The 22,626-nt window shown below is 38.4% G+C and overlaps 3 protein-coding genes across 3 annotated transcripts; 2 read left to right on the forward strand and 1 right to left on the reverse strand.

Moving 5' to 3' along the window:
* The first annotated feature begins 1,289 nt into the window (after positions 1-1,289).
* Positions 1,290-6,746, forward strand: klf11 (Kruppel like factor 11). The gene is made up of 4 exons (XM_014475219.2): positions 1,290-1,456; positions 2,121-2,426; positions 3,721-4,657; positions 5,202-6,746. Exons 1-4 carry the CDS (start codon positions 1,442-1,444, stop codon positions 5,501-5,503), a joined length of 1,560 nt encoding a protein of 519 aa, XP_014330705.1. The 5' UTR covers positions 1,290-1,441; the 3' UTR covers positions 5,504-6,746.
* A 1,583-nt stretch (positions 6,747-8,329) lies between these two features.
* dnaaf2 (dynein axonemal assembly factor 2) lies at positions 8,330-11,228 on the forward strand. The gene is made up of 2 exons (XM_014475220.2): positions 8,330-10,096; positions 10,743-11,228. Exons 1-2 carry the CDS (start codon positions 8,456-8,458, stop codon positions 11,094-11,096), a joined length of 1,995 nt encoding a protein of 664 aa, XP_014330706.1. The 5' UTR covers positions 8,330-8,455; the 3' UTR covers positions 11,097-11,228.
* Positions 11,229-12,588: 1,360 nt separating this feature from the next.
* lrr1 (leucine rich repeat protein 1) lies at positions 12,589-19,692 on the reverse strand. Its single transcript, XM_005815791.2, has 5 exons — positions 19,157-19,692; positions 18,040-18,138; positions 16,488-16,740; positions 15,146-15,620; positions 12,589-13,600 (listed from the first exon to the last, which is right to left on the reverse strand). The coding sequence occupies exons 1-5, from the start codon at positions 19,337-19,339 to the stop codon at positions 13,345-13,347; spliced, it is 1,266 nt and encodes a 421-aa protein (XP_005815848.1). The 5' UTR covers positions 19,340-19,692; the 3' UTR covers positions 12,589-13,344.
* Positions 19,693-22,626: the final 2,934 nt, after the last annotated feature.

Raw genomic sequence — 22,626 nt, forward strand, 5'->3', positions numbered from 1 at the left:
AATATATCATGCATATATTGTAATATTGTGGGATTTTGTATTGAAATAATCAATAGAGAAAAACATATATATGAATAATAGTATGTGATGCCATATTTGTATATGTACCCATGATTGAGCTATACTTACACTATAAGAACAGGACAGACAAAGGATTTACACTAAAGAAATGATTAAAAGAAAGAAAAATTATGACAAGAAATTATTAAAATTATGACAGAAACGAGAAACAAAACATTAATTATGTTTTTATGTTTTCTGCACAAAACAAAAGATGTGTGTCGTCTCAAACCCTCAACATATGTATCCCATTTTTATTCTAACAGAAATTAAAAACAATGTAAAATATTAAGACTTGTACAGTTTGTAACGTACATGCTTCAACAATATCTCATATGTGGTGGTGCAATTAACTGCAAACCAGCTGATTTCCTGCTTTTCGCTGTTACAGAGCTGCACAAACATCAAAACGTGACAGAAACCCGCGCTTTGCTTGCTGTCAGTGTTGCGTTCAAGGGCAATTTGAAAGTTCAAGAAGCTCTTTCATAACAACACTTTCAATAGATCGTTTGGTAACAAGAGAAAGTCATGTTCAAGTTATAGGTGTTTAAAATATTTATTTAAACAAATTGCATGTATTTTTTACATTTTCTTATTTATTTATGTACTCGTTTATTTTGTCATTTAGTTATTTATTTATCTGTTGTCAATTTTGACAAAATCCCTAAGGACATATTGGCAGCTAGTGGCCAAATAAACTTTAGGTTGGTTTGGATCATTTATTTTCCTCATTCCTTATCCATATCTTCCTTTTGAAATAAAATCATTATTTCAAAACCTATATCCTAAGTTAGTCAGGTAATGTTAGACTGAAAGCAAAATTTGTTTTTCACCTTTACAGAGTGAAAAATCATTAAGGGTGCAAATACTTGTTCACAGCTCTGAAAATAGTTCAGCTAAATTAATAAACTTCGCCTGAGAATGAAACCAATTCATTTCCAGATTTATTCCAACTGTCCTCAAACGCAGCATAGACCGGGCCGACCTTTCGCCCACTTCAGCGACTGCCAGTTCACTGGGTTCACCCTGACACTGCTGACTCTGTGGCCACGCCCACCAACGGCCACGCACCCTATTTCCTCCAACCGTCCAGCGAGCACGCACTGCTCACGCGCCCTCCGCTCTCCCATTGGTCAGCGCGCCGCACTCGCTGTGCGGCGATTGGCTGAGTGTTGCCACCCTTGAGTACGTGTTGTGAGTTTTGTTTTTCTGTCCCTGCCCATGTTTTACACACACGGCTCAGCTGAGAGGAAAAAAGAGAGACGATCTGAAGTCCATCCTGGACCAGGCTGAAGCTCCCTTTGTTCCACACTGGCATCAACAAAATTAACGGGACATTTTTTCTCTGTTTGCTTCAGAGGCGTCAGGAAATATTAATGACATGGACTTACAGGAGGTGAGATCATTTTAAAAATCTTAGTTTATTTTGTTTTCCAAACAGTCACATAATGTTCTCTTGCTTACTCCCTGCTATTAAACCATTGTCAGGAGCTAATTTACACACATTGTCAAAGTTTTTAATTATATATTTTTATACTGATCATAGTTGAAATATGTATTTATTTAAGAAACTTTTTTTCAGTCTTTAATACAAAATGTATTATTTCATGAATTTAAAAAATAAAAATAAAAAAAACAACCAGAAGGCAGTCTGATCAAAGTGGTTGGTGACTCAGTAAGATAATTAGTGTTTTATGATAAATGATAAGACAAAGTTGTTTCACTGCCAACACTACTTCCTGATGCGAACCGCTTTATGGGGATTTCACATGGCTGATCTGGCAGCACGTCACTGTTGGGTCTATATTTGGGAAGGGGAGGCGTCCTGGCTTCAATCCAGAGGGAGTGCATGCAGGGTTAGGGTGTAGTCACCAACAACCCCCCTCTCTCCCACAGTGGTAGCATCATTCAGTTTGGCCCCGGGAAATTCAGCCACACTGAGCAGATACAGCTGCTCTATTTTAAAGTACAAGACTCAGTTTCCTTTAGTCAGTCATAACTCAACCACCATAGCATATTAGTGGGTTAAAAACACAGCTTTGTTTCTTTGTTCCTCCTAGTCTGTACATATGGATCAGTGTGGGCCGTGCCTGAAGAGAAGAAGGCACGACAGCGAACAATCTGTCTCCAGTGGAACCAGCAGCTGTTCTTCTGCTTTGGAGTACACCGATCTGGAGGCGGCTGAAGCTCTGGTGTGTATGAGCTCCTGGGGTCAACCTGTGTTCCTCGGTGGCGGCGGCGGCGGCGGCAACAAGCTGAACACCTGCAAGCCCCGGCCCCTCACTCCGGCTTCTGATTCCTGCGACTCCCTCCTGCCACTGGAGCTCCAGGAGTCCCCAAGGGACTTTGTGTCCCTCTCCTCTCTGGTAAGAGCTGGTCAAACAGTGCGATGCAAACCCATAAAATCACAGTTCAGTTACATCAGTTATGCACCTGGATATTTTATGTGATAGTGTTGCAAAAAAGTACAAAGCTCCTTGATTTTTGGTTTTCGTCATGCCTAAGCAACTTGAAAAAGTACAAGAAACACTTTACAAACATATTTTATTTATGAAGTTCAAGAAAAAAAACTTAAAATAGGGGTGGGCAATATGGACTTAAAGTTTTATTGCAATATTTTGTGGTACTATTTTGATATTGATAAAAGTGACAGTAAGAACTATTTATAACTTCTTTTTGAGGTAATTGTATGGCAATCAAAGACCCACAAACACAATTACTGCTGTTGAAAGACATTCCCATTTGTAATACTCTTCTTTAAGACAAAAAAGTGTGATTTGCACTTTTCAAATGTATTGGTATTCATTGATACTCGCATTTAACAAGCAGTAGAGAAACTGACAATAGTTTAGTTTTTTTTAAAACAACATCATTAATTGGAATTTATTGCAAAAACCATAAATCTACATTCTTATCATAATAAAAATGTATCACAATAAATGAGAAACAATACAATAAATGCACAGTCCTATTTTCAAGCCATCCAGGGAAAATCTTCACGAAGTAAAAACTCTAGAAACACTTACATTGGACCTGCCTGACAGCAGTAAATTGGCTACAAAATCTCTGTTCTTTCCACATTTTGGGACTCCAGTTAATGATGGTGATGGAAAAAAATACTGTGCAGTGGTGAACCCTCCCAGAAGTGGTCGGCCTACCAAAATTACGACACATCCAGGGTAGTACTCATGATTTAATAACTAAATTAAACCCATGGGAGAGTTCTAAGAACACAAAGGCTCTCTTACGTTTTTGCAGAAAACTTCTTTTTTGGGAAAATATTCTGTGCAATGCCAGGTGGAAGGTGAAAACTAGATCTGTTGTTTGGAAAATCATCATGCATACTCTGGATGCACCACATGGTATTGGCAGTATGTTGTATTGGGCTGTTTTGTTGCTTCATGACTGTGAAACTATAAATTCTCATCCGAATTTGGGTTAAGCACCAAGAAAATGACCCAGTGAGTCCACGTCTGAGTGGTTAAAAAGAATAAAAATCAAAATAGTCTCCTTTAATTGGTGTGGCATTAGCTTAAATAGGGTCTTCAAACTCTAAACACCTTTAGTTTTTCTATCTTTGTCTGATAGTCCAGCGAAACCAATTGTATTATGTTTCTGTGAAGTGTTTTTATAGCATTATCCTTCCTCATTTCTTTCCAGTGCATGACACCTCCCCACAGCCCCAGCTTTGTTGAGACCTCTTCAAGCGGCACGGTCCAGTCTTCCCCGACACCCACCGTGTCCACGGCATTCTCTGGACCTGCGCTCCATCAACCCAACCTGGCCCACACTCCTGAAAGGACCCTGTCCCTGCCTGCTCCGCCGCACCCCTGCAGAGCCATGGCGACCAGCGTCATCAGGCACACTGCGGACACAGACCTGTGCCAGCAGCGCCACATTCCAGTCACCTCCATTTCACAGAAAACTGCGAGCACAGTGACTGCAACAGGAACAATAGTGTGCATGCAGCAGCAACAGGAATGCATCACAAACACACCTCAGTCTCCTCCTGCAGCAGCAACAACACAGCACCCTCTCAGTCCCTCTAAACCTTCCTTGGACATTGTCTCCACCTCCACAGTCAACACCCAACCACAAAACCCACCCACAGGCCCCCCAGCCATCCTCTCTCCTACTTCAGTGACCAGTCCACAAATCATCTGCCAGATGTTTCCCATCTGCAGCCAATCGGGAATAATCTCAGCGTTCATCCCCAGTCCAGGTCAGACCTCCGGTACTGGAATTCGGACTGCCACAACACCCATCCTCCCCCACCCCACTTCGGCCAACAGCCCCTCCCTCCAGCAGCCCCTTATTGTGGGCTCAGCAGTGCCACAGGCCACGGTAATGTTGGTCCTCCCTCATTCCTCGGTCCCCCAGGCCCCTCAGGGCCAACAGACTGTCATGACCCTGGGCAACACCAAACTGCTACCTCTAGCCCCAGCCCCCTTGTACATGCCGGCTGGGCCCTGCAGCAACATGGCAGCCACAAAAATAGACTTTTCTCGCAGGAGAAACTATATCTGCAGCTTTACAGGTTGCAGAAAAACTTACTTCAAGAGCTCACACCTCAAGGCTCATTTACGGACGCACACAGGTGAGGCCCTTTCTTGATTGGTGGCTGACATAAGCTGCGTTTCCATTACAAATGTGCGCAAAACTTTGTTGATATTCCAGCAAAGTCAAAAAAACACAATTTCTCAATTATGGTTTTTCCATTAAATAAGAAACGCAATTGATATAACACGTGAATAAGTTTGTTCCCCCTATAAGTTGTTTAAAAATATACCAGGCCATCATCCTGTTGTCTTCTTCATCTTATCCGCCAGTAGTAAAAGTGTCTCCTTTTGTTTTCGATACAGCTAAAACACTACCAAACTCTAATGCTAAAACTTTTTTTTATTATTTAAAAACAGGATTTATTTTTTTTAATTGCCTTATTTCCATTAAGCAAGTTTATTTGTATAATTCCAATTTGCACAACTTTATTGTTCATGGAAACATAGCTTGTGTGTCGGGGTATTTCATAAAGAACCAAGATTGAGTTCATTGCCCTATATTAGAATCGACGTGTTGAGTTTTGATGACAACATTGTGACTCATTTGTTTTTCCCGACTGTCCTTCTGTTTCCCTCCCGAAGGTGAGAAACCATTCAGCTGCAGCTGGGACGGGTGTGATAAGAGGTTTGCCCGCTCCGATGAGCTGTCCCGACATCGGCGCACGCACACCGGCGAGAAGAAATTCGTCTGTCCGGTGTGCGATCGGCGATTCATGCGCAGCGACCACCTGACCAAACATGCTCGCCGTCACATGACCACAAAGAAGATCCCCTCCTGGCAGGCGGATGTTCGCAATCTGAGCAAAATGGCTGCAGACAAAACTCCTCCCTCTAAAGCTGCCATTGGCATGCTGAGCATGCTAGTACCTGCCAGCTCCAAGTAGACACTGAACAAATGCGATCTTTCTCAGTCTGTGTATACTTTGGTATGTAGATGCTCTCATTGGAAACAAGTAATGAAAACCAAGTAATATTTTGATTTCAAAGTATTAAATTGAATCATGAGCCATTCTGCCTTTTTGAGGTCAAAAACAGGCGAGTTGACCAATTAGTTTGATATACTTTCATGTGTAAGATTTCAAAAAAATCACTTGACCCATTTTTATATCCTAGTCCAGAAGGTACTGGCCTAATTAGGCATAGCTCTGACCACTAGGTGGCAGAAAAGTGCTTCTAGTAAGATCCTCAGTATGTGTGAAACATGCATCAACTGGCATTAGTGGGATAGGAAGTGGTTTGAGGCCAAATCGCAAAAGTAATCTACATGGAGTTAAGTTTTTTTTGTGCTCAAATTTGTTACAAGTTAGCATTATTTCTCCCCACAGATATTTAGTTCCACATCTCACCAAAATTGCTAATCCAGAGAAACAGGATTACATGCATATGTGTAAGACATATATCAGCCTACTTCAACAGGCTGACCCGTACCATATATGGGCATTGATGTCACAGGATGAGGCACGTACTCTAAAATACTCAACCCTTACCATATATGGGCAGTGATGTCACAGGGTGAATCGTGTCAGAATATGAGAAAAATGTTTCTTTCAGATAGTTTTTGACTACAAAATCAGAAAAAATGGCTTTATTTCAATTGAATATATTTTAAAGTACTTTTTAAAATTATTACTGGTTTCTGATAAGAAAATCAATTTACCTAAAATAATATGCATGGACCTTTCTCACTCCTGAGACACCAGAGGGTCAAAGTGAGCAGCAAACATGGCTGCTTGCGTTTTACCTATAAAAGACTGAACATGCACTGGACTCTTCCTTCTCTACTGCTCATTTTGTACATGGATTTTCTCTAAAAGATACTTAGTTTACTTTTTTTATTATTGATCATTTGTATGCATCCTTGCCAAAGCTTTTGTATTGACTCAGTTGTTGACGTTTCATTTTGTCCACCTCTCCTACAAGACATTATCTTTGTCGTAATACTGATGTCAGTGTGAATATATTGAGTATAAAATGCATTTTTTTGTCTTATTTGAGGGGTAAAACATGACAAAAAGTGTACATTTGAAAGCTAATCACGAATACTTTGACTCTACGTCAAATATATCTGCCCACCTGACTTTTCATATTATTTAATATCATGTTTGTAATAAAAAAAAAACACTTAAATGAGCTTTATTTTTGTGTTATTTCTGAGTGGAAACGAGGCGTAGTCAGCAGCGTTTTCCAGCCGAATGATTCAGAAACAGACTGAGTGGTGTCAGCCCACATCCTCTGTGTGTCACGCTGCCTCCTTCTTTACCACGGCCTTTTTTGGTCAGCTGAGCCTCACTCATGTTCTTCCAAATGAGCTTACTACCCCGTGGGTAGCTTCCTGTTGGCCTAAACTGATTTCTGTGCGAGTGTGTTGTAAAAGCTCTGCAAGCAGTTCTGTCGGGAACATTGTGTTCTCCTGATTATCTCCGGGCCAGAATGGTTGAGTCAGAACAGACTGACGAGAAGTTTGCTTTTTATTAACCAATCTTTTGGGACTTTTTGGTTCAGGCTGGAGGAAAGAAGGGGATGAAGCTGCTATTTGAGTTTAAAAGACTCAAGCTTTATTAAATCGAGACATTTTTTCACATTTTAGACACACAAACTACACTATCCTTTCATGAGACTTTATAATTATTAAGTATTGATAGGTTTTTTTCACATTTTTTATGAATGCTATTATAAGCAATGTGTGACTTTTTAATCCCGTAACACCAGTTTGATGTTTCAAGGAAAAGAACATTTTATTTTTCTGGACCTTTAGACATTCAGCATTGATTCTGATCAAAAAAAGTCATTTTAAGTGTTTTTGTAATGAAAAGAACAAAAAGTAAGGAACACAGACTACTCAATTCATTTTAAAAGGCAGATTGTAAGAGTTTGAAAAAAAAAAAAGATAGATACATTTAAACTAAATACACAAGCTGGTCAAATTTGATTCCGTTTGAATAAACACAGCTAAAATGATGCAAAAAGAAAGTTAAAAACACACCAAACAAACGTTCCCAGGGTCCCAGCAGAGATAAGATACAATAAAACTAGGATGGCTTCAGATAAACGTCAGATCTTCCTTTGTTTCCGTGTTTCTAACGCACATTTATCAGCAGTCGAACCACAAACGTTAACGGCATCTTCCTCCAATCACACCCTGGGAAATATGGACTGCTGGGGGCGCGACCAATCAGCGCTCTTCCCTGCAACCCCGCCCACCTGCCTCACTGACCGACTTACTTACTGGCCGAATGCCACAAGAAGTGTGATCCACAGCGACACCTGCTGCTCTGAGCAAGTCATCACTGTAGCCACTATCGGAAGAAAATGTAAGACGTGATTGATGAAAATTAATTTTAAAAAAATAAATTAATTAATTAATAAATAACCAACCATTACAGTAAATTTGGTATTTACTGTTATTAATTTGATTAAACGACAGGAAAAACACTTTTTTCCCCTCAGTGGCCCTAAACCTCTTCCGTAATTAATGGACACATTTATTTCATTTTTTTCTAAGGCTTAAACTTTTGATTAACTGTTTATTTGAGCTGAATAAACGCACTTAAAGAACTGGTTAGTGTAGCTTTTAAGACCTGCTTCAACTAAAAATGCCTCGTACAATATGGCGGCGACGTTGACGTACGACCCGGACGTTCTTTGCCCTCCCTTCGACTCCGTGTTACCATGGTGACATCAACAACACTAACGCCCGTTTTCTAAGGACTTCTACTGGGCCTGAAACGACAGCAACCCGCTTTCATAGATTGTGTCAGTTGGTGTGTTTAAGCTGAGGTAATTTTTCAGAACATTTAAAGTTTATTCCAACTAGTCTGTTTCTCGAAATATTCAAAATGGACATCAGCGATAAACTCGAAGAGCTAAACTTGTCGTCGGAGGAGATGGGCAGATTTACCAAAGCCTTTAAAGACTGTAAATTTAGGGAGATGTTCTGCGAATACGTCCAAGAGCTATCTGAACCTGAAAACAGGAAAAAGTACGAAGAGGAAATCCGACAGTTGGAGCAGCAGAGAGGAAACAAGGTGGATTTCATCCAGCCGACACCGTTCAGGGTGATCAGAACGAGCGGAGCTGGAAAACAGAAATGCTTCATCAACATATGTACCAATGATAAAATCCAAAAACCTGAAGTAAAGATTGGAGTGTCAGATGATGGCCGCAGGGGGCAGTATTGGACTCTGCCTTACAGTCTTTATCCTGGGAGGACAGAGAAAGACCCTAAAGGCAACACATTCATGATATATGATGTGATTTTCCATCCTGACACGCTGCACATGGCCTCTAAAAACAAACCATTCATGGATATGGTGAATGACACAGCAATTGATGGAGTTCAAAAAGCATATAAAGTCAAGCTAGACAAAAACAGCGTGAGAGAAATGAAGACGAAATACAAAGGTACCCCTCAGACATGTATCATCCGAAGACCCATACCTGGATTCAGTGCCGAGAATCTCAACTCTCCCCTGCCATTGTTAGAGGTTCCTGAGCCACGGACGAAGTCTGAAGAGTCACTTACATTAACAAACAGCAGAGATGTTCAGCAACAAATCCAATCACAGAACAACCAGGAGCCAGAAAAGCCAGAATACACTGTAAAATATCGATCTAAGGTTGATTTACAGGACTTCAGATGTTCTAGAGACTCCGTCCAGAGCCCCAGGCCTAAGGAAATTGTGATTACTATTGACCTGCCTCTTCTGAAGTCAGCTAGAGACACAAACCTTGAAGTAATGGAGAAAACTCTGATGCTTGAGTCCAAACAACCTGCCTACAGGCTACGTCTGCCTTTAGCCTACCCTGTGGATGAAGACCAAGGAGAAGCCAAGTTCAACAAATACACAGGACAGCTCACCATCACCCTGCCGGTCCGTCCACCTGATGAATCTCTTCATCAATCTGTTGGATCTTGTCCTTTGGTGAGCGATCTTCAAGGAGAAGATGAGGTTGAAGAAGAGAAAGGGATTTGTGAAAAGACCGAGCAAGAGGTTCATAGAGATGAACAGAAAGAAAGAAATCAGATCGAAAATGGTGTTGAAGAACAGAAGAGTGGAGGAGAAGAGGAAAAGTGTCAGGAAATAAAAAGAAAGCATGAAAAAGAGGAAGAGAAGCCAGAAACAGAGCTCCCAAACTGGGATTTGGACAAACAGCAACAAAGATTACAAATGAGCAAGGAAGAGAATGATGAGGAAGGTGGACTAATGACGATGAATGAAAACCAGAACCAAGATTCTGAGGAAGGATCATCTCTGGATAAATATTACTATCAGAAAGGAGACAATCCAGAAGTTTATTCACGAGAAACTTCAGCTGCCTCTCCTGTAACGGAAAACCCGGATGCTTTAATGTCTGATGAACAGATTAGCTCCTCAGAAGAGGAAAAAGAAGCTAAACTGACCTCAAGTCTAGAGTCTACGTCTAAAACAGCAACTTCAGAACTCCAGGAGGCAAAAAATGCACAGGAAAATATGCAGGTAGGAACCATCTTTGGTCAACAATTCTCAAACGTTGTGCCACACTGGCATTTTAAAGCACTGTCAGAAAGTTTTCCGTTGGTTTGTAGTAGATGCTGCGTTTTTGGTTGAAGTATGAAGTTTAAGTTGGAAAAAGTAAGTTAAATAAAGTTGGAAAACATGAATAAGTGTCACCAATTCTGTCTTTAAAAACCAATATGGCCACCTGGCATAGGAAAACTACTGCAACAAAAACAGTGCAGGCATGTCAGGCAGCTATTATTATCTCATCACTTTTACAAAATTCAGAAATATACATTGTTATTAGCTAGCAATTAACCAGGCCACTAAACATATGTAGTACTGTGAAAAATGTACTTGCACTCTTGCAGATTGTTTTTGATCATCAAATATACAAAGTGTAGTTTTCAAATAACGATTTCCTTTATTAAGAGGGAAATCCGCTACAACCTGGCACTATTTGAATAAAATTTAAATAATTTGGGGCAATTAATTTGCAAGAGAGTCTATAAAGTTTACACACTCAAAAGAACTCAAAAAAAGACATATTTACAAAATTATATCAGGACTCCATTTATGTAAAGTCAAGTAGGAGCAACAAAAAGTAACGTCAACTTTGTTTCTCCTCTTCTTTTTTATGCATCAGACTGGAGAAGAGGCTTCACTCCAGCAACTTCCACCCATTGAGGAGCCCCAGATTTCTCCTGAAGTTCCACCAACCGCTCAAAGCCAGAGCAGAGTCATTATTTCAGGGGAGAAAATGGAGTCCTGCCAGGTGTTTGCCACAGACGCAGCAGAGAAAGGAAGAGAAACAGATGAAGATGACCTGCCAGCACATCACGTTCTCCAAACATTGGAGCAAAACAACAAGCCAGCAGCAGACGCAGCAGCCTGGCCACTGAGGGAGATCGGTGCTGATGGAAAAGAGACGCTGATCACTGATCACTCCACGACTGCAGGTTTCAATTTCCACAACAAACTTATTTACGAGCTGGACTGATAAGTCCATCTCGTAAAGCTGTGTTAAAGCTGTGTAAGCTGTGTTTTTAAAAAGAATGATGATGTTTAACGTTGTTTTTTATTTCCTATTATACTGTAGATGTTTTCAAAGATATGCAATTGTACTGTGAGATTTTAATAGTTTTCTCCCAAAGTTAATAAACTAATACCAATTTAATAATAAATATTCATAAGAAAACTGTGTCTGAATATGTCAATTCTAAATGTTGTTATTCTGTGAATAATAATTACACAATCATAAAAACAACTGGAACATACAGTATCAAAAATCCTAACTTGCACATTTTTTCTGTACAAAATTATTTCTTATTCACCAAAGAAGTTCAAGCTTGGAACAAGTCACTGCTACCATGCAGATAAAGTGACAGTTATTTAAAAACTTTACATCACGTCATATTCCTGTTTGTATCTGTCCTAACAGCTGATCCTGATCAAATTAGACCTGAAAGGATCCTTGATCAAAATTAGATATTTAATTTAAATAAAAAATACTTTTTGAATGAGAGAGGCAAATTAAATGTAAATTATGTTAAGAATTTTTTTTTTTTTACACAGGATCTCCTGTAGAGGTCAGTATTTCAGCGGTTCTGAAGGAGCTTCTGACTTTGGTGTTAGTCTCACGAAGAAGATGCGCAGGGTTGTCTGCAATGTCCCTGATTTTATGAGGATTCGTTTGCCACACAATAATCTCCAGATGTTCCAGAAGTTGCCCCAAGAAAAAGATAAACCAGATAAACACACTGATGTTTAGATACAGATGTTTTTCAGATACACTCTAAGTTGGGATGCAGTTACCACTAGATGCAACGTTTTAGTGACGTCTTAATTGTTATACATGTAGATTGTTAGTTTTGGTTTCTTGGGATTTTTCTCTTTCTGCAGGTGCAGATTCAGTCTTCCAGGGTGTGGATTTGTGTTCTATGCTTTTTTCAATTTTTTTCCTAACATCTATTCTTCTTTGTCCATCTGTGTTTATTACATTTGAAATAAACCAAAAGCAATTTCTAATAAAGTTTCATATGCATCAAGTGGAGCATCATGGGAAAAGCTGTAATGCTTTTGGACCGCACCTTGACACTCAAACAATTCTGTTGGAGAGGATACGTAAAAAAATATTATCTTGTTATAAATGTATATTTAAATGTCTATTTCTTAAATGTTTGGATATTTATTAATTTTTGCAGTAAAAAAAAGAGACCTAAAACCCAGATTTTGTTGATCATGAATGATTTATAAAATTAATAAAATAGAAAATTATCCAAGAGAGTGAATATATTTTTAGCCAATGTATTCATCTTCTACTATTAGACAAAAAGTGCAGGAGAAAAGCATAAAAAGCTGAAAATAATTTATATAATGCAACTTTATGGGACAAACTTTAGAAACCACTGAGTGACTTAATGGTTTATCTATCATAAAACTTTACATTTCTATTCCCACATAATTAACATGTTATAGAATAAGGCACACACTTTAAACAATGAATACTTTTATTATTTATGCACTTATAAAAACTCACGGACTTTAAAAGCTGAATCACTAGAGATGCACCAACAAATCATCCAAATACTGGAAGTGACCAATTTCCCCTTGTTGGCCAGGTCAAATATGGAAAAATATGAAACTTTCATCTAATTATTAAATGGATCAAAGCGAACAAATTCAACCATTTTTCAGTCTTCACAACATAAACCAACAGCATGAAGTTTGAGGCACTTTTTGGGTTTGGTAAAAACCAGTAAAAGGTAAAAAAAAAAAAACTGCAGAACATTTGTTTTCCTCCTTTATGTCTAATTGACCTAAAAAATGTTTAAAAAAATCAATCAGGAAAAGCCTGACGAATGCAGCTTTAATAATGGCCTCCTTGTTGGACCCTGATGTGCTGTGCTTATTTCTTTATTCCCCCGTCTCGTAGATGTAGGTCAGTAGAGGAACCTGAAGTCTGATATATGAGAAGGAGAAAAGGATGAAGTTTCAGATTTTCACAGCAGTGCAGTAGAAATGCATTGTTTTTAATAGTCAACACGACTCTAATAAAACCGAGCATGTAGGTGTAAAACCAGCTGAATAAAGCGCTGTTAAAACAAACAAAAAAAGTAATCTAAAGAAATCGTCAGGAAGATTCTAGGTTCTAACTAGCCCAGCTGCCTCCATATATTCTCTAAAACAATGTAACAAGGTCTTTTGCAGCGTTTTGTAATGTTTTTGACCACTTAAGGTGTCGTTTCTCATCTCAGGCCTCGCTGAAGACAGCCGTCTAAAAACTCGGAGTAGCAGGAGAGGGAGCAGAAGTGCTGCTGCACCGGCGCGTCCGTGCCGCCCATGTCGTCCACCAACACGACCGTGTGAGACACTTGGTGCAGGTTCATGCTCACTGCCGTCTTGATGTGGAAGCTGACGCAGATGCGCCTGCACTCGCACATCTTGGCCGCTTCGAGTTCTCCACACAAGTGGGCCGGGATGAGGTGAGGACCGTACGGGATTCTGGGAGAGGAATCAAAGAGCGGGTCGAGTCAAGTTTGTTTGTATAGCAAATCTCAGCAATAAGGCAGTTTAAAGTGCTTTACACCATAAAAAAATAATACAATAATGATGAGCCATGATTTTAAGGGATGGTATTATGTGTTTTCCAGCCGCATAGTATCATTTTAAAGTGAAATAAAGTAACTACATTACCATTTGAAGTTCTCTCTTAGACCGCAACCCACTTCCTCTATTATTATTATTATTATTATTATTATATTCACAGTTCTGATTACAGATGCTCTCGGTGAGTGCCAGCTGGAAGCGGGTCCAAGTGGAAAACAAATAGTTTGGACCTCTACTGTGGCTTGTGGAGAAAAAATTTCACCAGCCACTGTTTCTCTTTCTTTCAATTACAAATCCCACCAGTACAAGCAAATGACATAAAATACATAATTTATTCTTAACTCTATGAAAATCAATTTACTGACAATAAGTTTACCATACATATGTATGTACACAAACTAATTTAACATAAAGCATGGACACCTTAACAAAGGTGTAGTGCAATAAGTTCACTTGTAGTAATTACTAACAGCAAGGAGGGTCAAAGAGGACTGAGGGATTTCATTGGATAAGCCCAATGTCCGTCAGTGAAATCAATCAATGGGCTGCCGCGGTCAGTAAAAATTAGATTTGATATACTGTATATTTTTTGTTAAATTATGACAGTCTAGATCCGTCCCATATACAGTATGTGCATCAGTCTGTAGTCCAGTCACCAACTCCTTCCCTGGACAGAAGTTGAAACTGAATGCAGCTTTTTTTTTTCTGTTCAAATTGTCAACCCGCCATAATAGCGAGTGCGTTGCTCCAATTTACAGGCCACTTCATACATTTGGCCAGTGGCGGGTGCTAATTTCCACCCCTGCCTTCAGTTAGTTTAAAAATGCTATAAATGTAAAATGTGACTTAAAAGAAATTTTATGTCTTGAAATTGGAACTCTGTCTCTTTAAAAACTCCTGCTCTTTCTAAAACTTCACCTTCATGAAGCCATCACAACATGGCTCCTCTGTTAACCCTTTAACAGCGTTTTTACCAGAATTGCACTGAGAAGTACGTAGCTCCTGTAATGAGCGCAAACGGCGGTAAAACCAGAAGACTAATTGTGTTGGAGTTCCGTTTGGGTTGCTAGGTAACGGGCCGGGCTCTGCCGGGGTTGCTAGCTGATGGGCAGTGATGCTCATTTGTGACATTAAATTCCTTTTTTTGGAAACAGCTAATTTACTAGACACTAAAAAACAAACTTATTGCCAAAATAACAGCAAGGTGTTTTTTTGGGGGGGGTTTTTTAGAAGCAGATGAGACCCAAGCGGAAGTATAAAAATGTGAATTTTGTATAATAGATCCCCATTAAGTTTGGATACATGAATTTAAGATTTTTTAAGGATGAATGAACACCATGGTATATCATGGTCAACAGTGTTAAATGCTGCACTTAGGTCCAACAACTTAGGAACAACAGAGATGGAAGATCTATCAAAGTAACAGAGTTATAACCTAACCTGAGATCAGCTACAGCTCTGGACGCGATCTCCTGTAGTGGAAGGGGGAAGGCGAGTTGCATGGTGTGGTCCAAAGGGTTGGGCTGGACAAACGGATTCCCAAACAGATCCAAGTTCTCCAGACTCAGCTTAAAGAAGTCTGCGGGCAGAACCGTCAGCTGGTTGTGAGCAGCGGACAGGAACCTCAGCTTCGAGAGTCGGCCGATTTGGAGCGGCAAACCCGCGAGTTTATTGTCGTCCAGCTTGAGGTTCATCAGTTCTCTGAGCTGGCAGAACCGGGAGGGGAGGGACTGCAGCCGGTTCTGGCTGAGGTCCAGCACCTGGAGGGTCTGCTGCAGCGTGGACAAGCACAGGGCTTCGCTAAAGGCCTCCAGGTGGTTGTTGTGTAGGATGAGTTCAGAGAGGCAGCCGAGGTCGCCGATGGTGGCCGGGAGCTTCTTGATGTGGTTGTTGCTCAGATCCAGCCTGCGGAGAGCTAAAGTCATATTCAGTAAATTAGAATATGGGTTCAGATGAAGCCTGTTTGTCAGATTAAAAGTACTTTTTGAAAACAACATTTAAGCAGGTATTTAATATGCGTTTCATTAAGACCATACAGTAAAGTTCATGCTCTTTTCAAGCATTTTCACAGTAATTTTTCCAACACCATTGCTTGAAGATAAAAAAAAAAGATACAAAAGTACTAAAAAATTACAACTTCAATTTGCTATTATACAGCATCATTTATTAGTGTTATTGGTCACATCTTGTGATAGTATTCTACATTCAACAGCAAGAAAAATTAAATATAACAAAATTTTATGTGTTGAAAAATTTCTCTCACACTATACAGATGACCGGTGTGAGAACAAAACACTAATTTAACAAAAAATAATTATTTCATTAAAATTCAAAGTAAATTAACCTTCATTTCAATACACAGATCAATAAGTTATTTTGCCATTCGGGTAAACAGATATTCAAAAAATTAAATAAAAGATGATCTTGCAAAGTTTTCTGTCATTTAACAAATAGTATAAATTTTAGTAATTCTAACTTCAGATAGTGAGAAAAAAAATATTGATGTCTTTTTATTATCTTTAAATCCTGGTTTCAACTATAAATAATACTTTCCGAATTTACGCATTTAGGTATTTGTATAATATCGAACATCCATCTGAAAAGATGTTGAATATCTTTTAATTTTAAGACGGTATCACTGAATACAGAGAAATCTTAAATCTTTTAATTAAGAAGTTTGTCCAAAACCAGTAAGTTAGTGGGTATTTGTGATCTTGGTGTGGGCTGCAATGAAAATGATTTCAAACAAAAATGAGCTTCAAGTAACAAATGACAGATGCACCTTTGAGGGACAGCATGCGCATGTCCACCCGGGACAGTTTGCAGTAGGACACCTGCAGCTGCTCCAGAGAATATGGGAAGTTGGAGGTGAGCGGGTAATCCTTCTTGGACATGACTGAGAGCTTCTTCTTCGGCTGCTCCACATCTCTGGCTCGAACCGGAGTGAGCGTGGACAGAGGAAGGCTGCTCGTGTCGCTCCCTCGGTCGGCCAAACGCGCTGCTGACAGGAAGTTCTTCAAACTGTTTGCATCGGCCTGAAATAAAATATGAACGAGATACAGGTGTGTCAGGATATGGGCCAGATGACGCATAAAGCAGACGGATGTATTCTTGTGATGTTGGTTGTGTTTGACCGAATTCCTTAAAGTAAGTGGCCTGATTTTGTTGGACAGTAATATCCTGACACAATTCTTTTAAAATGAACCGTATTAGCTCCATACTGCTGGGAATAAAGTAGGGAACATATAGCAGAAGATCAGTCTTAACATTTTTACTGAGTAAAGTATGATGGCGATTGTAGATAGGAAAAAAAAAGACTAAATTTTCACCAAAAAGCTCAGATATTTTTAGATTAATCTCAAAAATGTTTTGGGGGAAAAAAAAACAAGGAAATTTCTGAGTTTGAAAAGTAACCTTTATATTTTGTGAGAAAAAACTAAAATTGTAAGATTAATCTTTTGTAACTTTTGAAACTCTGGAATTTTCACGTTTTTCTACAAATTTTCTAGAAAATTTGAGATAATCTAGAATATTTAGAGTTTTTTTCTCACAAATGTTTGACTTTTTAAACTCAGAAATGCTTTTGTTTTTCCAGAAAATTTCAGAGATTTTCTAGCAGAGGTGCAATCCTTTTTTTCTATCTACTGTAAATGGCCCCATTACACTGTCATAGTAAAGTAATTAAGCACAGAAGCCTCCAAAAATACATGAAGGAAAAACTGCACTATGGTCTGGATATTACAGGTTAGTTTTCCATTTTTCTCTGAGGCCTAACCTCGATTGGAGTTTATTCTTTACCAGGACTATTATCCATACAAAAAGAAAAATGTCCGTCCATCAGGTTCCTTGCAAGAGTTCTGAATTTAGCAGAACATTAAGGATTAATCCCCATTTGCTAAACTCAAAAACAAGGTTTGGATGAAATGCTGTTGGTTGATGTGTTTACAGACCGAAAATGGCAGCAAATTTTACTTTGATACTTTTAATGGTTTGAATAAAAGTGAGACATTTTAGCTTGAGAGTCGATTAGGGGAAAGGAGGTCCACTCCTCTGGCCCATGATTGGTGCATCTTTCTCTCACCGGAAGCCAATTTTTAATACTGATTATTTATCTGATTTGTTCTTTTTGAAGACTTTTTATGCTGGACACTGTTTGGACACTTATTCCCTCTACTTTTGGATGCTCTGCACATAGAAAGAAGTTTTGCCCTTTCTTTTTTTACTTTTGGACAGTCGTTATGATGCATAGAAAATAGAAAAGCCTTATTCCAGGGTAAAAAAAAAAAAAGATTGCCACAAGAAACACTTTCTTCCTCAAACTGTTAGTGTCATACCTTACTCAGACAAACATCAACAGCTGGTTCCTTTAGCCTCACAGTTGCTTTGCCCTCCTCCACAAACCAAGTGAAGAACTTCTCTATGTTGTCTCTCAGCTGAAAGAGAAATTGCAAAACATTCGTATGACAGACAACAGAGCAAAGCGTCATAATTACATCAACAGTGAATCACTCCTTGAACAAGACCAGTCAGGTGTTGAACTTACGTCAACAAACAAATTAAGACATGTTTCGCCCATTTCAATCATCAGCCCGGGGGTTTATGAAGCCATAGATAAAGATTATAACATTTAAATCCTAGTTATAGAATTTGGAATATTGATAATTAATCAAGGTTGTAAAATGTGTGGCTCAGGGACAATTAGTGGACCTTGAAATGATTTTGATCTGCACACGTCAAGAACAGTAAAAATGTGTCCAACAAAACAGATAACAGTAATAAACCACAACTGCCCACAACTATATACAAATAGGTTTGATAGTCTTATCTGACTTAAAACAGGAAGTTTTGTTGTGTTTAACGTCAGATTGTGGTGAATAAACTCTTTTTTTAAAATGCAAGATATGCAAATATTTGATTTCAATTGCAGAATATGCAACATTTTTCCATTAGGAAAGAAAACAACCTTCCAATGGATACAAAAAGCTTTAAAGTTAAAGTAATTGGCAGACTTTGGCAAAAAGAAGTGTGACTTTAAAACAGTAACTGCACATTTATTGATATTTATTGATACTCTCATTGCACAAACAGTGGAGAAAACAGTAAATGTAATAATCTGGACAACACAGACAGCTTTGGGGAATCTTGAACCTCAATTGGAATTTATCCTGACAATAATAAATCACAATCCTTATAAGAAATGTATCACGATAATAAAACGATACGGTAAATGCAAACACGTACATACAGATTCATTTATTTTTTTACTGACCGACTTAAAACAGGAAATGTTTTGTCATTTCATGTCAGATTGTGATAAACACAACCTGATTCCAACTGAAGAATATTTGAAATTTTCCGTGATGGGATACAAAAATGCTGGAAAGTTTTAGCAGTTGGAATCAGAGGACAGTCAGAACACTCTGTACCCTGCGAAAGGAACAACTCACTGACCTTATATTTTGACCCAGTTCTGTCTTTGGCCGTGCAGATCATCATGTAGATGTTACTGCGCTGACTCGACTTGTCCAAATGCTTCCCGATGGAGACCACCGCTCTCACGCCCTTTCCCCTACTTTTCATCCCGAATGACGGGAGCATCCGGTTCACCACCTCCACATCGCACTGCAGCTTCATGGCTCCTGAAGGCAGAGGGCGGGCCGAGCATGGAGGGTTAGGCGCATACCAGAGGAAAACCTCCGCCAAAAAAAACCCCCGAAAAAAAATAATAAAATAAACAAAAAGCAGTAAAAGTCTAGCCGCGGACTCTGCTAACAACAAACATCCGATCTGCTGCGATGTCAACAGGTAGCTGCCTCCTTCATCGAGGAGCAATGGAGCCGAGCTTCATCGAGAAGATCGATCAGAAACTCCCGAACAGCTCCGGGTTCCCTGCTGGCACCGAAAAGCTGTTTTGGGGTTCGGGATTGTTCTCGCCTGTCAGCTGGATAGCAGCAGTTTTAGCATAATCCCGCGCGAGGGAAGTGACGTCAGAGAGGCTCGTTCAATACGTAGGACAGGCGCGTTACACAGGAACGCCACAAGAGGGAGGCAGAGAGGCATCAGGTCGTTCCCGTTGCAAACGCTTGGCTTTCCAAAAAATTTTTTTTTTTTACAAATTAAGATCTGAAAAGTGTGGTGTGGTTTTGAATTAAGCCCATTTACTCTGACAACCCCAAGACAAAACAGAGTTCAACCAGTTGCCTTCAGAGGTGATGTGTTCCAGTGTAAACACAAGAACTTATAGGTTTGTTACCAACAAACAGCAATATTTTCATATAGACCAAATATCAGTTTCTCTGATTTTTTTAAAACAGTTTTATTAGTTTTACCAACCAAAGAATATAGAATTGTACATCATACTGTTACATCACATTGCATAAGAGGAGAAGATAAAGAACAAAATAACAAAGTGGGAAAACTTCTGCTGTACTGTGTTACGTATTCATGTCATACTGTACACATATTTATACAAATTTAATGTCTGACAACAAGACACTCAGAGTTGGCAGATATGCTGACAAAACAAAACATCCAATACTGGAGGAGGATGTTCACTGGTTAAGACTTTCTCTGGTTTTACTTTTTATAGTTACGTATGTGTTTCAATGAAATTGTAGTTTTATTCTATCTAGTTCTAACTCAGGGGTCTGCAACCTTTATAGTCAAATGAGCCATTTTTGTTCTTAGTTCAGCTAAATAAAAATTAATTTGACATTTTAAAAAAAAGACAACGTATATCATATATTTAAAATATCACCTATAGTATTAGGAAATGTGTTATTTTCAACTGAAGCACCATAATATTTCCATTTCTCTTTAGCCAAAAGGGGTCGATGTGTTTTACTTCAATAAGTGGGACATTATGTAGAAAAATAATATTTTTGAACATAATTACAAGAAAAATAGATGTCAACAAGTATTACTGGTACTTGTCATGCCATTTTACTGTGGAATAGCTAAACTATTTGTAAAAATATCTTTTTTTAAAAACAGTTGGTTGTTCATCATGTTTAGCCAAAGCTACCAGTACCACTGGAAGATCCAGAGACATCTGCAGCGATCATTTTAAGTACAGTTGCGTTATAAACATTTTTGTGTGTGTTAGTAAAAAACAAACAAACATCTAAGCTACTTGAAATGTTTTGTACGTTACTTCAGTGTTTCTTTTATGCGGGAAGCCTTTATTTCTGGCACAGGTTTCTCAACGCTCCACTCTTAATATGGAGGAGGCGTTGACGTGTCATTTTTTACAGCGTGGTTGAGCAGGGAAGAGTATGGCAAGCCGATTTAACATAAATTCGGTTTTACCGCCCACATTCCAGATATCTCGAATTGTTTTATGACTAGACATTTTACTGATTTAAGATATCTCTAATTATATTTTGACTAGACAAAATACCTATTTGAGATATATCTAATTACATTCTGACTAGTCGAAATTACGTCAGATTTACCATTGAGTTGGAGACTTCAATTCAAAATATCTACAATGAATTAGTCAATATCTGAAATACACATTTCAGATATCTACAATTAAATTATGACTAGTCATGAAGCAAATTCAAGATATCTCGATTTTAGTTTTGACTAGTCACAATTCTAATAAAATGTCTCTAATGACTCCATAATTCAAAATATCTTGAATGTATTTTTGAATAGGAGATATGTAGTTTTGACTAGTGAAATCTAAATTATAGATATGTTAAAAGCAAATAATGACTAGACAAAACTAAATTAAAGATATCTTGAATTGTAATTTTGACTAGTTAAAATTTCTTTTAAGCTTTTTTTCTTTTAAGATATCTTAAATTAGCATTCTGACTAGTCAGAATGACATATCTTGAATATGTATTCTGTATAGTCAAAACGTCCCTGACTTACGTGGCAATTTGAAAGTTTAATAAAACAAGGAAAACTAGAAAAAAGATGTTTGAAAATGCGCCACTTTCATGTTGAAAATGGTTTGACAAAAGCAATTTTAGCTGTTCAGAGCTGTTTTTCAGTGCATTCGGTTTGTCGGAAATGAATAAACAGGAAATTCTTTACAGATTACTGAAGCAGTTTTAAAGTCCATGAAGTTTTGCGTTCTCCAAACATTGCCGACCTCTTTCTACATTGTGGCATTTACTGTCAATTTTGTGCAGGAAATATAAAATTCTGCAGACAACTGTTTGGACAGCACAAAGGGGCTTCCACGCAATTGTTTATTCAGATATCTAAAAATGTAATTTTGACTAGTCATAATTACGTTCAAGATATCTTAAATTGTAATTACGGATGTGTGACCCTTCCAATGACGAATCCGGTGACGTCATTTGAGATATCTTGAAAGGAATTTTGACTCGTCAAAATGTTATTGAAGATATCTCGAATTATTGTTCTTACTAGTCAGAATATAAGCGCAGATATCTTACATTACCATTCCGGACAGTCAAAATGTCGTTTTGTCTAGTCAAAATGCATCTTTAGGTATCAAGACTGTAATTACGGATAATTACGGATAAACCGAATTTATGTTCAATTATGTTAAATTTACGGCTTGCCATAGACAGACTCACCATGGCAATACGATGACGTCTCCATACGTCGCTCTGATTGGAAGAAACCCCGCGGTCCTCGTTTTCTGCAGAATTGAGGTTCATAGACATTTGGAAAATAGACGCCGCAGTACGGGACGTCGCATGACCGTCAGTATGGAGCCATATTCCCTATATTAGAAAGAACATTGCTTGCAACGTTAATTTATTACAGTAATGCAATTCACTACTTAAACACTTTCTATGCATTCATTTTATACATGCTGATATTTCCAAATTATTATTATTTTTGTGCTTACAGTTAATAAAATACATGTAAAATTAGAATATTACATAAGACTAATAAAAAACTTGTAGTTATAAAGGTTGTTTTCAAAAAGTAGC

This window comes from Xiphophorus maculatus, chromosome 19 (assembly GCF_002775205.1).
Source record: "Xiphophorus maculatus strain JP 163 A chromosome 19, X_maculatus-5.0-male, whole genome shotgun sequence".
Taxonomy (NCBI): domain Eukaryota; kingdom Metazoa; phylum Chordata; class Actinopteri; order Cyprinodontiformes; family Poeciliidae; genus Xiphophorus; species Xiphophorus maculatus.